The 14318-nt window shown below is 41.7% G+C and overlaps 1 protein-coding gene across 1 annotated transcript in view; it reads right to left on the reverse strand.

The window, feature by feature from the left end:
- Positions 1-12164, reverse strand: part of RCAN2 (regulator of calcineurin 2) — a 78247-nt gene extending 66083 nt beyond the window's left edge. Inside the window, exons 1-2 of the mRNA XM_057375445.1 lie at positions 12101-12164; positions 4078-4304 (exon numbers count right to left, since the gene is read on the reverse strand). Coding sequence (XP_057231428.1) covers positions 4078-4302 — 225 coding nt within the window. The 5' untranslated portion in view covers positions 4303-4304; positions 12101-12164. The remainder of the gene's footprint in view (positions 1-4077; positions 4305-12100) is intronic.
- Between the last annotated feature and the right edge of the window lie 2154 nt (positions 12165-14318).

The raw sequence follows: 14318 nt of genomic DNA on the forward strand, positions 1-14318 counted from the left end.
AAAAAAGGAGCATGCAACCTCTAAAAAGCTTGAGAAAACATATCCTTCCCCCATGRAAACATTTTCTAATAATGACAGCTTTGTGTAAGCATCTCCTGAGGCACTACAGCATCTGAAGAAACCATCCTAAGAGACAAAGATKCTTCACTTTGACATTGTGTTTACCAGYCCCAGCCTGAAGGAAGTTCGAGTCACAGAACAGAAAGGYTGGTTTTACAAAATAGTGATACATGCTTAACAAAAGCACAACAAAAGGGTTACTGGCCAAAGTTTAAGGGCTATGGGTAGCAATTAACTGCTGAAACACTCGCATACCCACCCTTAGGAGTTATCAGTCATGCCCTTTGGCTCACCATCACAGCTGCTTTATCAGGAAAGCTAAAAGGAGCAGCACCTCCCATTCAGTCACACTACCAGCCAAAAATAAGTCTCAATTTTGCCRTATCTTGCTCACATAAATAGTCTCATCAGTTTTTCCAAGAGATGTGACAAAACCCAGGGTAGAGGAGTAATTTCATTTTTAGATTCTTTACAGAAAGACTTCCATGGCCCAACCAAGTCAGTGCTGTACACTCCAAAACACCAAATTAATTTGCCCCTACCATTAACAGCTTTATGCCAAAACGAATGATCAGAACACAGCACAGTCACGGGGACACAACCGAATGTGATCCCAGCTTTACAACAGATTATCCTGTTGGATAATCTTCTCCACACCTTTGCTGGATTTTAAGATCTAAAAAGCTCTGTATTTTCTAGCACACTATAAAGAAGGTACAATTTCATTTTCCTGGGAAGGACCACACTGTCCATGATGGAAGTGAAGATAAGCAAAGCCACCTCCCTCAGCTGTAGCAAGGTGCTATGGTCCTGAAGCTGCTAAATCACCTTGCACAAATCCTTAAATGTCCACAATTATCGACCCAGTTATCTGGGGCATTCTCCTGATCCAAGCACAGGTTTCTTTCCAAGAACACAGGCCTGGAAGGTAGGGAAACATTTTTTKACCAGATGCTCTGTTACTGAAGCAAGATGAGATGAAGGTAGCATTAATGCATATACCCCTTTTCTTCAGTATTTAAGGGCATTCAGCCCTGAGCAGCTTCCTCAAAGGTTGATGGCAAACTCATCTTCAGATCCCAGAGTCCACACCTCCTCAGGCTCAGGATGGTGAGACCTCAGGGTACCAGTCAGGAGATAACACAAGCCTGTATCTTTGCTTGCAAAGGACACRGCCTTCAGTTACAAGAATTCCTCATCTTCAGAAAATGAAGGTTCAAACTCAGGCTCCCTACAGGTGCCATCATTGCTTTTGACAGGAGACAGAATCCCTTCTAAGAAGGATTGCAGACMCACAACACTGGTGAAAGGGTATTTCTGACACAGGACTCAGGACAAACCAAATCAGCTTATCCCCAGCACAGGTGTATGTGCTGTCAGAGGCCACTGCTAGTCCCTGCTCGTGTACGATCTTGAATTTATCCTGTATCTGATACAAAGGAGTTAAATGTCTTCAAATTAAAACCTGGGTGTAGTGAGTATATTGTTTAGATATTTGTGTATTAAAAGTTTGAGCTTGACATTTCAGCCCCTTAGGCACTTGAGGTAATGTAACTTTAAAACTGAGAGTGTAAATTCTTTACATTAATGCTGTTCCATGCTAAAGTCCCTCAGAACTTTCCAAACCAAGTCAAATCAGACACTTCAATAACAGGTTTCTCTGGCTTCCTTTACCACCTAACTTGCAAATTCCAATCATACCTTCACTTTCCTCCTAAAAGTGCAGGTCAGGAATAAAAGTCAAAGATACATTTAAAAAACCTGTACTTTCTATAGAATGAACAATTAAATACAATTAAACAATTGTAGATATAACCACTACCATAGTTTTTAYGTAGATTTTTAAAATTTAATGTACCATTACATATACTTTGAATCAATATATAATTGAAGATATCATTGTTAGAAGCATTTATAAATAGTGATCATATGAGATTTTAAAATTTAGCTTAGTAACTTGACAACATTTTATTTTGAATTCATGTGTGCTCTTATCTTGCAGCAACAGTTATTAATAGAAAGGATTATGGGCATTAATCAACTGGAAACACAAGTACATGTTCTACAGGAATAATAAAAACCATAATCAAGTCCCCAGGTTCTTGGATTTAATGAGAAATCTGAAGGTAATCCCATYTTGTTAAATATAGACTTACAGGAGTAACTACTTACCTGCAAACAGAGCTGTTCAACCCCCAGCACGGACAGGGCCTTCACAGACCTGCACGTGGCACAGAATATCCACCTCCACAACCCAGCTGCTATTCTTAAGACACATCCTTAAGTCCTGCAAGTCTTTGGGGATTGCTATCCCACATACTTACATAATCACCCATTCCATCTTCTAACTAAGCCATCAGCTAAATACCAGAATACAGCTCTCAAAAGGGAAAGCTCAGGAGCAAGTGGGGATAGAATCTCTGAAGGGTGAAGAAAGATTCTCTGCTTCTAGGTGGGCTTCTGTTTTCTTCCTTTAAAACTGGACTTTCAGACCCCTTCARCTTTAGTCAAGTTCATTACCAGATGGTGAGAAAATTCTGGAAAATGGCAGAACATAAATGCAAGATGCTTTTTAGCAAAAGGCCTATTCAGTAAAATAGGGTACTGTTTTTGAAAATTACAATTTAGAGCATAGGATTTTTAATATATCGATGCCCATTTTAAAGCCTGTATCACAGCATTAATCTATATTACTCAAACATACACAGGATATYATTACAGAAGACAAAGGTGCCTTAAAAACTAAATCCAAATAATTCCACACGTGCAGCCTTAACAGAYACCACTCAGTACCTTTAACAGGAAGCCTGTATCTTTAGAAATACGGTTTTGTTTCTCTTTCATCTGGTAATTCCCCCACTAAAAATCCTTTGTCCATTCTGGCCAAGTCTGGTCCCAGTGACWTTGTAGTTTTATCTGAATACTCAGACAGTTTCAGCCAAAACCCACTGTACCACTGCCAGCTTGTTTCTGAATTGAAAATTCTGCACAGGACACTCAAGAAGCTTCAGATGTGCCTATAACAATTAGCTCAGACACATTTCATCAGACAATAAAGCCCCAAGCTATCAGTTTTATATTCCTGAAGTCTCARTCAGAAAGAATCCTAGACTAATAAAAAGGAACTGAATGCTTCCTGAAAAAGTTGATTTTTTTATCTTAAGACCATGCTGTTCTCAACATTCTGTTTTAGATCAGTTGCAGAGTTCAAAATATTTTCATGAAGTTTCTCATGTCATTTTTATCTAGGAAATCTGAAACAAAGGATAGTGAGAACACAGTTTTACCGATAAAACACTTCAGACCTTATCTCTCTTCTCTACAAATACACGAAAGGAGGTTGGAGTGAAGCAGGTGCTGGTCTTTTTTCCAAATTAGCAATCAATAAGACATGAGGAAATGGTCTCAAGGCATGCCAGGGGTGGTTCAGATTGGACATTAKGAAAAATTTATCCACCAAAAGGGTTGTCAASCATTGGACCAGGCTGCCCAAGGAAGGGGTTGAGTCACCAGCCCTGGAGGGATTTAAAAGATGTGTACATGTGGCACTTGGGGACATGGTTTAGTGGCGGGCTTGGCACACACTAGTGCTGGGTTAATGGCTGGACTAATCTTAGAGGTCTTTTCCAGTCAAAAGATTCTTTTATTCCATGAGAAAATACAGAAAGGCAGCCTCCCATCTCAGTGGTCTGTGATCAGCAAGAGGGAGCAGTCATCACATGCTTGGCTTTGCCATCCCCACCATCCCTGCAGCCAAGGTTGCCATGAAGACAGAAACCTGCATTTCAGTGTTTTGCAAATCTCAACAAAAGAAAAACGTTTTTCGAACTTAGACAAAAAGGCTTTTAAGCTCTTGAAATAAATGTCAGGCAAAATACTGTCTTCACCTTAGAAAGAAATTRTATTTGTGATTGAGCTTCTTTGCACAGGACAGATTAAACTGTTTCACTGACTGCAATAAACAGGTGCAARGTGTAGGTTTCTCTTACACAGAAAACATGGAAACAGACACTGTACCTTACTGTCCTCATCCTCAAACACGGACTGGTGAACGTTACAGGCGAAAAGAGAATTTGGGAGATCATTGAAATCAATTATTTCATGAAAATCTTCCTCTGCAAAACATCTCTTTAGGCCGTTGTCTCCATTGATAGAGTAGAGTAGGAACTGTCCTCCATCCTCCGGGATGCAGCCATAGTGGCCAAGGCCCCGCATTCCAAAGAAGTAGGAATCTCCCCTCATCCCTGGCAGCATGGAGAAAATAACATAACACAGTTACACTACATATCCAAACATTCCACATCCACAAGTTAACCCTGAGATTCTTAACTTTGGGAACTCTGTTTGTGGAAAGGAAATTTCACACTATTTCAAGGCAACAGCTGGGCTCTGACACAGGGCACCAAGACCAGTTTCACCAAGGTTCAAACAGGGACTTGGCTTTAASTTCATTTATCAGCACAGGAAAGGTCTAAATAGATCTATACAATCTTCTGAACACAAGCAGAAGTGACATATTACTTAAGGACCCCTTGCCCCAAGAGAAAGCACTGTGCTGTATTTGGGTTCAAGAGAACCATGTTTTTTACTGGGAAGGCTACTGGTGCATCTGAGTTTGCAGACAGCTCAGGGAGCACAATGCACTGGGTAAGAGCAACTTCGAAAATAACTTTGAAATTTAAATCAGGCATCAAGAAAAAAAAACAAACAAAAGACCCTTTTGGAAAGTAGCATGAACATGGCATTATCAAAAACCAGTACAACCAAGACACATCTTTGCTACGAAGAATAAAACCACTTTTTTCTACAGTTTAAGTACACAACTTACACTGKTTTTCCATGCCCATTAGCAATTTCTTTGCATCTTAATCACACTAGGAGGCAAATAAAGTTAAGGGAAGAGCAGACTCAAGATGACTCTCAGCACTTTTAGGACCATCCTGCTGATTTTGGAGCCTTTTGGACCCAAATACATCAATATAGAGAGGTAAATTTAAGGCACACAGAATGATGGGCACACACAATGAGCCCACACATTAAATGATGTCACTACTGTTGTTACAGGAGTAAGCTTTATGGCGGCCAAGGGGACTAAGTTAAGGTCCAATTAATGATCAGCGTGTTAATTAGTATAAAATCAGGTATTTAGCAGTCCTTAGTAGCCATCCATCTATCACTTCTAYGGAGTCTCAGTACGTTAACTAGAGRTTTACTGGATAATAATCTTTTCCCTTTCATTTATTCCTTTCAATAACAATATGCAATCATTAGCTGCTTTTCCTCCTCATAACACAAGGAGTTAGAGTTACATAAACTCAGCATGCTCATCTGTTCTGATCTGCCCTTGCTCTCTTGCATACTTGCTATTCTCTATAAATAGCTGTAAATATTAGCTCAAATACACTATATAGGGCTACTGTCCAAAATTAAACCATATGGGCTTATTGCACTTAATCTCAGTAAAGCKAAATTATGGAGCTAATTTGCCATGGCTGTGCCTTTCATATAACCTCTGCTCTGAAATGAGATTTGGCTGRTGACAGAGCACATCATTCCATAACATAAGGTTATGGAAATATCAGTAACTGTTATTGCTGGAGTCTCAGGGCCAATGACAGAAGTTCTCAAGAACAGAAGCTGAAGTCATACTCAAAAGTACTGTGTTAACCTGAGGACAGGTTTTCAGGCTATCAAATACACWCTTTCCTTTCATCAGCTCAGTCCAATATTAGCACAACCACCTCCAACTAATTTCAGTTTCGAAATTAAATTCTAATTAGAAAGAGAAAGCCTGAACAAATGGCAGAGGAGATGGCTACAAGTTCAGCACATTAGTGTGGTAGAGTTCACCATCACAGCAACACTGCCTCTGGTATTTGAACCAACTCACTTAAGCTTTGTATTACTGCACATTTCATGGTAAACATATGCTGCAAAATACTATAAAGAAATCCTCACAGCAGCCAGAAACTGGTAATATTTTCTCTAGCAAAAAGCATTAATAAATCATCTCCTCCAAAAACAATCATCTCTAAGCATGTTTGTCATCRTGTCTAGCCTCTGTCATTAGGTTTATGAAAATGAACCTCAAGCCCAGTGTGTTACAAAACACAATTTATATGGCATAGCAGACTTGTGCCAGTCTGTGGGAAGAATTTCATTCACAGGCAAACAACTTGCAGCCAGGGACRACTCTGACCATCTGAGAGTCACAGTAGCTGACACACTAAAGCTGTAGGAATTTGGATTATGAATGTTAAAGCTAACAAGTTTCATACCTCCTTTCCTAGGGCATAACAAAGCTAATAGTGTGTGCAGAGAAGTAAAGAATCTCAATCTATTGAAGAAGTCATGGAAGTCTATAGGCTTTCTCACTAAACTGTTGTTTATTTTTCTCTCTTGGGAGAGCTATTTTATGATAAAGTACCACACAGGAAAGCTTTTAAGTTAGGAATTCAGMAAAACCACTATGACAAACAACAAAACAGAACAGGATTTTTTAAGTTACAAACATTAAGCTCAGGGTTTTAGCCAGTAACAAAACGAACATACTCTGCAGTAGCMAAGATTAGAAATTAATAAATACTTACACCACGTGGCAGTAGCTTTGCTSTGCTAGAGCTCTTGAACAGGAAAAGCTTGTTACTTTCTTGCAGCCAATTATTGAGCCGGTTTTGCCCAGTGGGACTTGGATATTGGCCAAGTCTTTTTAAGAAAGTCACTGTCTCACAGGCCTTTTGACCAGTTATTTTTCAAGATTTGCAGGTAGATRTCTGTGCCTGCACAGGTATCTTCCWATCTTAAGATACACCCAGAATTCTGATCAGTGCTCCCTGCAATAACAAGTCAGCTTGAAAAACCCTGATTCYTAAAACCTCTGCCCAATTTATGATGGAACATGCACTGTTAAGAACACCTGTATGGAATAATTATTGTTTCACAGACTTTCCTTTGCCATGCACTGCATTATACACAGCATAGCAACAGAGTTAAAACAGAAATCTCACGAATAAAATTCATTCATGTTTCCCCAAGAGAAAGAAACTGCCTATGAGCCTGAGCTTAAAGATAATCAGAGGGGACAAACATACTTGAAATCAACATTTGTTAGCAGACTTCAATCAGAAGTTATCCTCAGGAATAAGATGGAAATCTTACCTTTYTCCATATTATGAATAATGTTACACACACAAATTTACATATCTATATCTATATATATATAATTTACATATCTATATATATATAGTTATATACACGTCAAAAATCATAACTACATATCCTTTGTTATGTCTGTCAAACCTTAATGCTCAGGTATCTTGTTGCTGATTGTGTTTTGTGGCTTCTTTGAAATTACTTAGCAACTTCAGACAGTCCTCTGACCAAAAAAAAAAAAAAATCCTCTTTCCAATTATTGAAATAATTTAGAACAAAAGAATTTACATTTCAAATCCCTTAAAACAATTAACTCTAAGTCATGCATAATCTATGAACTGGATTTCCATATAAAATAAGCCAAATTAAAAGTAATCTTTTATGTAACTATAATATTATCACTGGATCACATTCCTATTTATGTTAAAGCTCCTTTCCACAGCTTCTGACAAAGTTAACTTCATCCTCTTAGGATCCTTTTTATATTAAAAAAAAAAAACACCAAAAAATCCCCAAAAAACCCAGACACCCACATAATAGTAAATTGTACTTATCTTTCTTTTAAAATGCAATGAGTTCAAACCAAGCTATGCATTTGCTTCTCCCCTCCGAAATGAAGAGATTTTTCAAATAGTTGAGATACCAGAAGTTACCATACAGAATTTCARAAGAAGTGGTGATCACAATAAAAAAATAAAAATTATATAGTTATACAGGCATCATCCAGCATCAACACTGATGCTAAATTATCCAAAAATCTTAATTGGGACCATGCCAACAAACTCTGTAGCAGGACTGTTTCCTTGAGAAGTCTGAGACACTGAGGTAGAATCAGACCTTGACCCAACAACCTCATGTAACCTCCAGCTAATGCTGAGCACTTGCCACATTCATTTATTCCCTTTATTTAAAGTTCACCCATATGTTATCTGTTTTATTTCTGAATTTGGTGTAAGATTTGGATCCTGACTTTTTACTGTGGACCCTCAACTTTAATACATCCTGCAGAACAAGAACCCTGAGAGTGCTGCACTTTTAACCCTSGGAAAACCACAGCAGCCACTTCCCACCCAGACCCTACACATCAYTTCACACTGATGTGAGTTATTTCAAATTTCTCCTCCCATGGTTCAGGTGTGCAAAGGTTTCTAATTTGGGATAGCTCCAAACTCATGCCAAACACCCTTCTCACTGGAACAGATCAGGTCRTGTCAGTGTTCAGCACCAGAGATGMTGTGACCAAAAGCTCTGTAGAGATTCCAAGCAGGAGCTCTGTGTTCGTTCTCCTACTATTTTTAGACACAGTACACTTCTAATTAAAATTAACAGAGGCCAGCAGAAAATTATATTCACTGGAAAACAGCAGTAGCTCACTGAAGATTCTCTTTGAAAAAKCACGTATTTAGTGTTGTACTGAAAGGGCAAAGATGTGCATCATCTCATGAAGTTAGATCCCTGCAGAGCCAAAGCCTTCAGTAGAAATGTTATTGAATGAAGACAATTTGAGTATATGAAGTGTCTGAAYGGACCTATGCCTTATACACCACTGAGCATTTATAGATTTATCCACTGGTTTTATGCAAACTAATAAGGCATTTCCTTGGTGAACTTTCCTGTCTTTAGAGTTTTTTAAAAGAATCCCTGAGGGACATCAAGAAACAGACACATATCTCTTGAAATCACTAGGAAACTTTACTTTTTTTTTATTAAACACTGCTTGCCATGACAAACAATATGACTAAAAATAGAATAAAGCAAACAAAACGTTACAAATAGAAGCTTTAAATATAATCACTATAAACTAGAAGTATTATTGAGTCCTGAGTACAAACCTGGAAACCATAATCTGCAGGAATTAAGAAAATTTGGAGAAAAAAAAAAAACAAAAAAAAAAACAAAGGAAGAAAAGCTGCAGTTGCTTTTCTAGAAGGGTCCAGGAAAAGTGTAGGGCTTCCATCTTGGCTCCTACTAAAAAAAAAAATAAGCCTCCAAAAAGCAATTTTTAGCATAATTCAAAAGCAGGGGAAGGGCAGGAAGGGAGTAGTCAAACCCAGTGAATAAGATTTTACTGAAAGAATAATTTTTTATTTAAAATAATCACTGGYTTTACAATAGCAGAGTCACCCGTTTCAGTGGTATCAGCCTAGGGCTGCATCTCCTGCAGAAGCCACCTGGCCCCACACTGAAGGCTCTGTCAGAAGGCTCAAGCGTARCAGGGAAGGTCACAGAGTAACTTACTGAAATTTCATTCCACTCTGCACAATGAACACTGGAGATGAGCATTATTTTTAATGGTGCTAATTCTTCACTGCAAAGCTCCTATGGACTTAAATAGAGGCTTTTTACTTAATTAGAAAGAGCAGAACTGGACCTCACATGACAGGATTAATGAACCTTTGCAGCCTCAAAAGCAACATGGACTATAGTGACCCCCTCCCACAGCCTTCACCTCTGATCTCCCACCAGGGCAAATTCCCCTTACAGGAATCAAAATTTCCAATACAGGGAAGTCCCCTCACATTTGAGCTCCAGTTTCTTTAGCACCACACAAAAATAGYGCCAATCTCCCCTTTTCCTCTTACAAAAGTGGCAGATATGAGGAAGAGGATTTTAATTTTTTTTTTCTAAATGCTAACTGGTGCAAATCCCAAATGTTCTAATCCTTTCCACTGACATTCTAGCCGCATTAAATTTAGCTGAGACTTTGGAACTATTTTTGGAAGCTTTTAACATCCAAAGGGACTATTCAGTTTTATTCCTCTAAAGCAGGACTGGTCAGCTCAAGCAGYCCAAGACATGCACATCACACTGAAGGTTCAGCTGTGCCTCCCACRCCAGGGATGTATCCTGAGACTACAGAGGGACTTGTCTGCCATTGCCTTGGTGAGCATCTGCGTCTCCAGCCCTGGAGAAAATGATCCAGGAGGCACCGGTTAACCCAACCAAGTCAAAATTCCAATCCCATTCCACAATAGGAAAGTGATACTTTGGAGCAACCAATGCCAGGTGTGAAGATTCCCTGTGATGTTCTTAAGGTCAAGAAGCTGAGCTTCCATCAGTCGGGTACCACAGTTACCGTGGCAACATTAAGGTATTCAAAGAACAAAAAAAAAAAACCTCTCCAAACACAAAGAAGACAGAACAAGCCTTCTGATTACCTTCACTTGGCCTCTATGCTAATCTATTTAAAGCAAGCCCGTTTTGTAAGGGGCACACAGCATTAGAGCGTCACTGGCCTTCAGCCAGAGCTGTCACCTCACGCAGGGGTCAGTGGAACACTCGATTAGCAGCCCTCCAGCTTGTAACCTGAAATTCAGAACTGTGCTCCAAATCTTACCCAGAACTACCTGCAATAGGAACCATTCACAGGGCTTAACTCCTAGAAGATATTTGGGACCCAGTGATGACTTAGAATAAAATTTTGAAGTTTCCTGCTCTAAAAGGATCTCCTGCTGGCACATTCAAGTAATTTACAAATAAAAAAAAAATAAGGACACCGATGCAATGACAAACATTTTCAACAGAAACAACGACAAACCAAGCTGCTGAATCTGAATACAAACTACAATACTTGGAAGAGGACAGACAAACTAGATCACACAGCTGACAACTTGGAAGTTTAAGGAGAATAGGACAGGTCCTGCTGTTAAAGGTACCAATTACTAGTAACAGAGAAGTTCATCTACAGAAAATCTTCTTCTCTCCTTGTTTACTAGATGTGTTTGCAGTTTTTGGAATTGTTTTATATTCTCACAGTATTCAGACTTCCATCTGTTCAGGGGTGATCTACAACCACATAATTTAGTTTCACTGCAAGAATAAATTCRGCAGTTTCTTTACACTAATCATGTTTTTTTCATGGAAAAAGGAGTTTTCCTTTTGAGTTTTCCTTTTCTACAGAGCAGCCATTCTAACTAGCTAAACAAAGACCAAACCACTTCCAATGGTAAAACTTGAAAGCCTGACAGACACTGGTGTAAAGCATAACCCCTGATTAAACTACCATTCTCATTTGTATGGTTGTTTTCAGCTACATAAACGTAGCATACATTTTTCTTTTAGGAATCCTCATAAAACTCCAAACTCAAGAAGTAGAGGACCACAATATTTTAAAGAGGTACAAAAGATTCTAGGAGAGGTGATGGRAAAAAAAAAAGCCAAACCAGCAAATTTGGAGAGCTACCTGTTATATAACCATTAAATGATATTGGCTTGGGATCACCGAATCACAAAGTGGTTTGGATTGGAAGGCACAAWAAAGACCATCTTGTTYCAACTCCCTGCCACRGCAGTGACACCTTTCACTAYGCCAGGTWGCTCCAAGCCCCATCCAAGGTGGTTTTGAACAATTTCAGGGATGGGGCAGCCACAGCTTCTCTGGGAAACCTGTGTCAGTGCCTCAGYAGCCTCACAGTAARAAACTTATTCCTAATACCTAATCTAAACCAACCTTCCTTCACTTCAAAGCCATTCCCTCTCGGATACCGCAGCCAAGTTTAGAGTAGCCCATGAAGAATCTCACTTTTAGGGCTCCCGGCGCACTCCAGCCCGGAGCTGCCCGAGCGCCCGGTCCGGGTCCGCATCGCTGCGACCCCGACCTGCTGCCAACGCTCTCGGCACGGCCGCAAACCCCCTTCCCACGCCCCCATCCCCTCCTCACGAGCTCCTCCGCCTCCCACTTGCGGACACACCAGCACCGATCCCTCCCGAGGGGCGGCCGCGGGCTCGCCGCGCATCCCCCGCGCTCCAAGAGCCGCGGGTGGAAGCAGCCCCGAGGGCAGCGCGGCGCCGGGGCAGGACCGCGGGGCGGTTGCATAACCCAGGTCTGCGGGACAGCGCTGCGGCCCCGGCGGGGAAGGAGCCCCTGGAGTGGCGGCCGTGCCCTTACCTGCGGATCGCTCGCCCTTCCCTCGTCCGCCCGGAGTCCGCCGCACTCCGAACCCTCCGCTCCCTCAGAGCGCCCCGCGCCCGCCCGCGCCGCGCCCGCCAAGGTGGAGGACGGGCGAACCAATCAGCAACGCCCGCTCCTAAACGGGCAGAGGGATCCACCAATAAGAACACGAGAAAGGCGCTGGTCCCGCCTCCCACACCCCTGGCCACGCCCCCAGCTCCCACGGCGACGCGCCGGGAATCGGTGACCGGCGGGGCCGTGAGGGGACAGGGGACAGGTGAGAGGGGACGGGGGATGGACGGGGATAGGAATTGGAACAGGTGAGCCGCACAGGGGACATGTGGGGACAAGGGATGAGCGAGGACAAGGGACAGGTGGGGAAGGGGAAAGGGGACAGGTGAGAGGGGACGGGGGATGGACGGGGATAGGAATTGGAACAGGTGAGCCGCACAGAGGACATGTGGGGACAAGGGATGAGCGAGGACAAGGGACAGGTGGGGAAGGGGACAGGGGACAGGTGAGWGGCACAGGGCAGTGTGGGGACACAGGTGAGCCGGAGCAGGAGCTCATGACACCCCAGCACACGGACCGGTAGGAAGCGGGCGGTGTTTCGTGTTTTCGTGGCAMAGCTTCTCTCCCTCAAGGTGTCGATGCCCCCACCCTGAGGGTGAGGTGGGGTGGGATGGAGTAGGGAGATGTGGGATGGGAGCAAGGAGAGGTGGCAGAGGTGGGGTGGAATGGGGTAGGGACGTGCAGGATGGGTTGGAATGAGAGGGAGTAGAGGTGGGATGGGTGGGATAGGGTAAGGTAGGGCAGAGGTGGTGTGGGCTAGGATGGGATAGAATGGGATGGAAGTGAGGAGGGATGAGGTAGGAGAGAGGTGGGATGGCATTGAATGGAAGCGAGAAGAGGTGATGGGATGAGGTAGGGGAGAGGTGGGGTGGGATGCAGACAGAAGTAGGATTGATGCCCAAAAAAATGCCAGTGCACCTCACCATGGTTTTAGTGACACCCCCCTGAGCCCCTCCTGTGGTGATGTTCTAGGGGTTCTAATTGCTCTGAGGGATGGAGATCCCAAGACCATTCCCACCTCTGRCCACCAACACCCAAACTGTCCTTTGGAGTGAGCTCCATCTGGGATGGATCCAATTCTTCAGACTAATAGGTTAATCAGGGCTATCTCCCCACCACACACAAGGCCATAAGGGCATTTGTAGGGCTCTTAAGGAACATCACGTTTACAGTGCAAAAAATGGTCATGATTTTAAAAAGAAGAGAAAGCCCTCAGATGCCCCCAAGGCACGTTTTATTAAAGGAAGGGCTATTTTCTCTCTTCCAGCTGCACATCCGAGGCTGCTAARCGTCAGAGGCTAACACTGATTTTCTGCATTCTCTTCACTTTGGAATATAATACAAAGGGATTTAATCAATAGGGTGATACAGAAACRTAAATAGGTTTCTATAAAGATGGCTTTGAAAATCTATAGAATGTAATGAAGAACTAGATGGCTGCCATGTAGTTATTAAATACCCTGTAAAAATCTGTGCAAGGAATAATTCTCCATTAGTTAAAAATATATAAAAAGATGTGTGCCATTTATAGCAGCACTTTCCAAAATTAGCAGAAAATAAATGGTGTGAAGAATGAAATCAATAGCATATCCCACCTCATCTCTGCAGACAGCAAAGAGCAATGCATTGGAGATTGTTGTGCTTGTAATACAAGAGCTTCTTCCTGGTCCCTTAATTAAGGACTGACTTCTGCCTTGATGCATATCTGGTTTAGACCCCTTTCAGGGTTTCTGCTTTTGTTCTACTTTTATTTTTAAATGTATAACAGGTARCTTACAATAGTAATTATTCTTTTCATTTGTCTGTCCTTGTGCCTCAAGGCACATATTAATAAAATATCAATCCCTGACCATGATCTTACTGCTTCCGGCATTCTGGAGAAGAGAAAGCAAGCTATGGAACCAAAGATGTCACTATATAAAGTAATAAGGTTTCAAATCAAATTATATGCTTGTTGRTTTTTGTTTTGATGATTAAACCTGGTAGGATATTTTCTTTTGTCTCCATTTATGTGTGTTCCCTTTGCATGATGTGTTATTTTAATATTCTGAGTAGGAAGAGCAWCCACTGGGCTTTTTCTGTCCTGCATTTTATGTTCCACAATTGCCTTGTGTCTTCTCATCTCCATCCTTTTAACTATGTC

The sequence above is a fragment of the Malurus melanocephalus genome, unplaced genomic scaffold (genome assembly GCF_030028575.1).
Source record: "Malurus melanocephalus ecotype Western Australia unplaced genomic scaffold, MMel_1.1 scaffold_249, whole genome shotgun sequence".
Lineage (NCBI taxonomy): Eukaryota > Metazoa > Chordata > Aves > Passeriformes > Maluridae > Malurus > Malurus melanocephalus.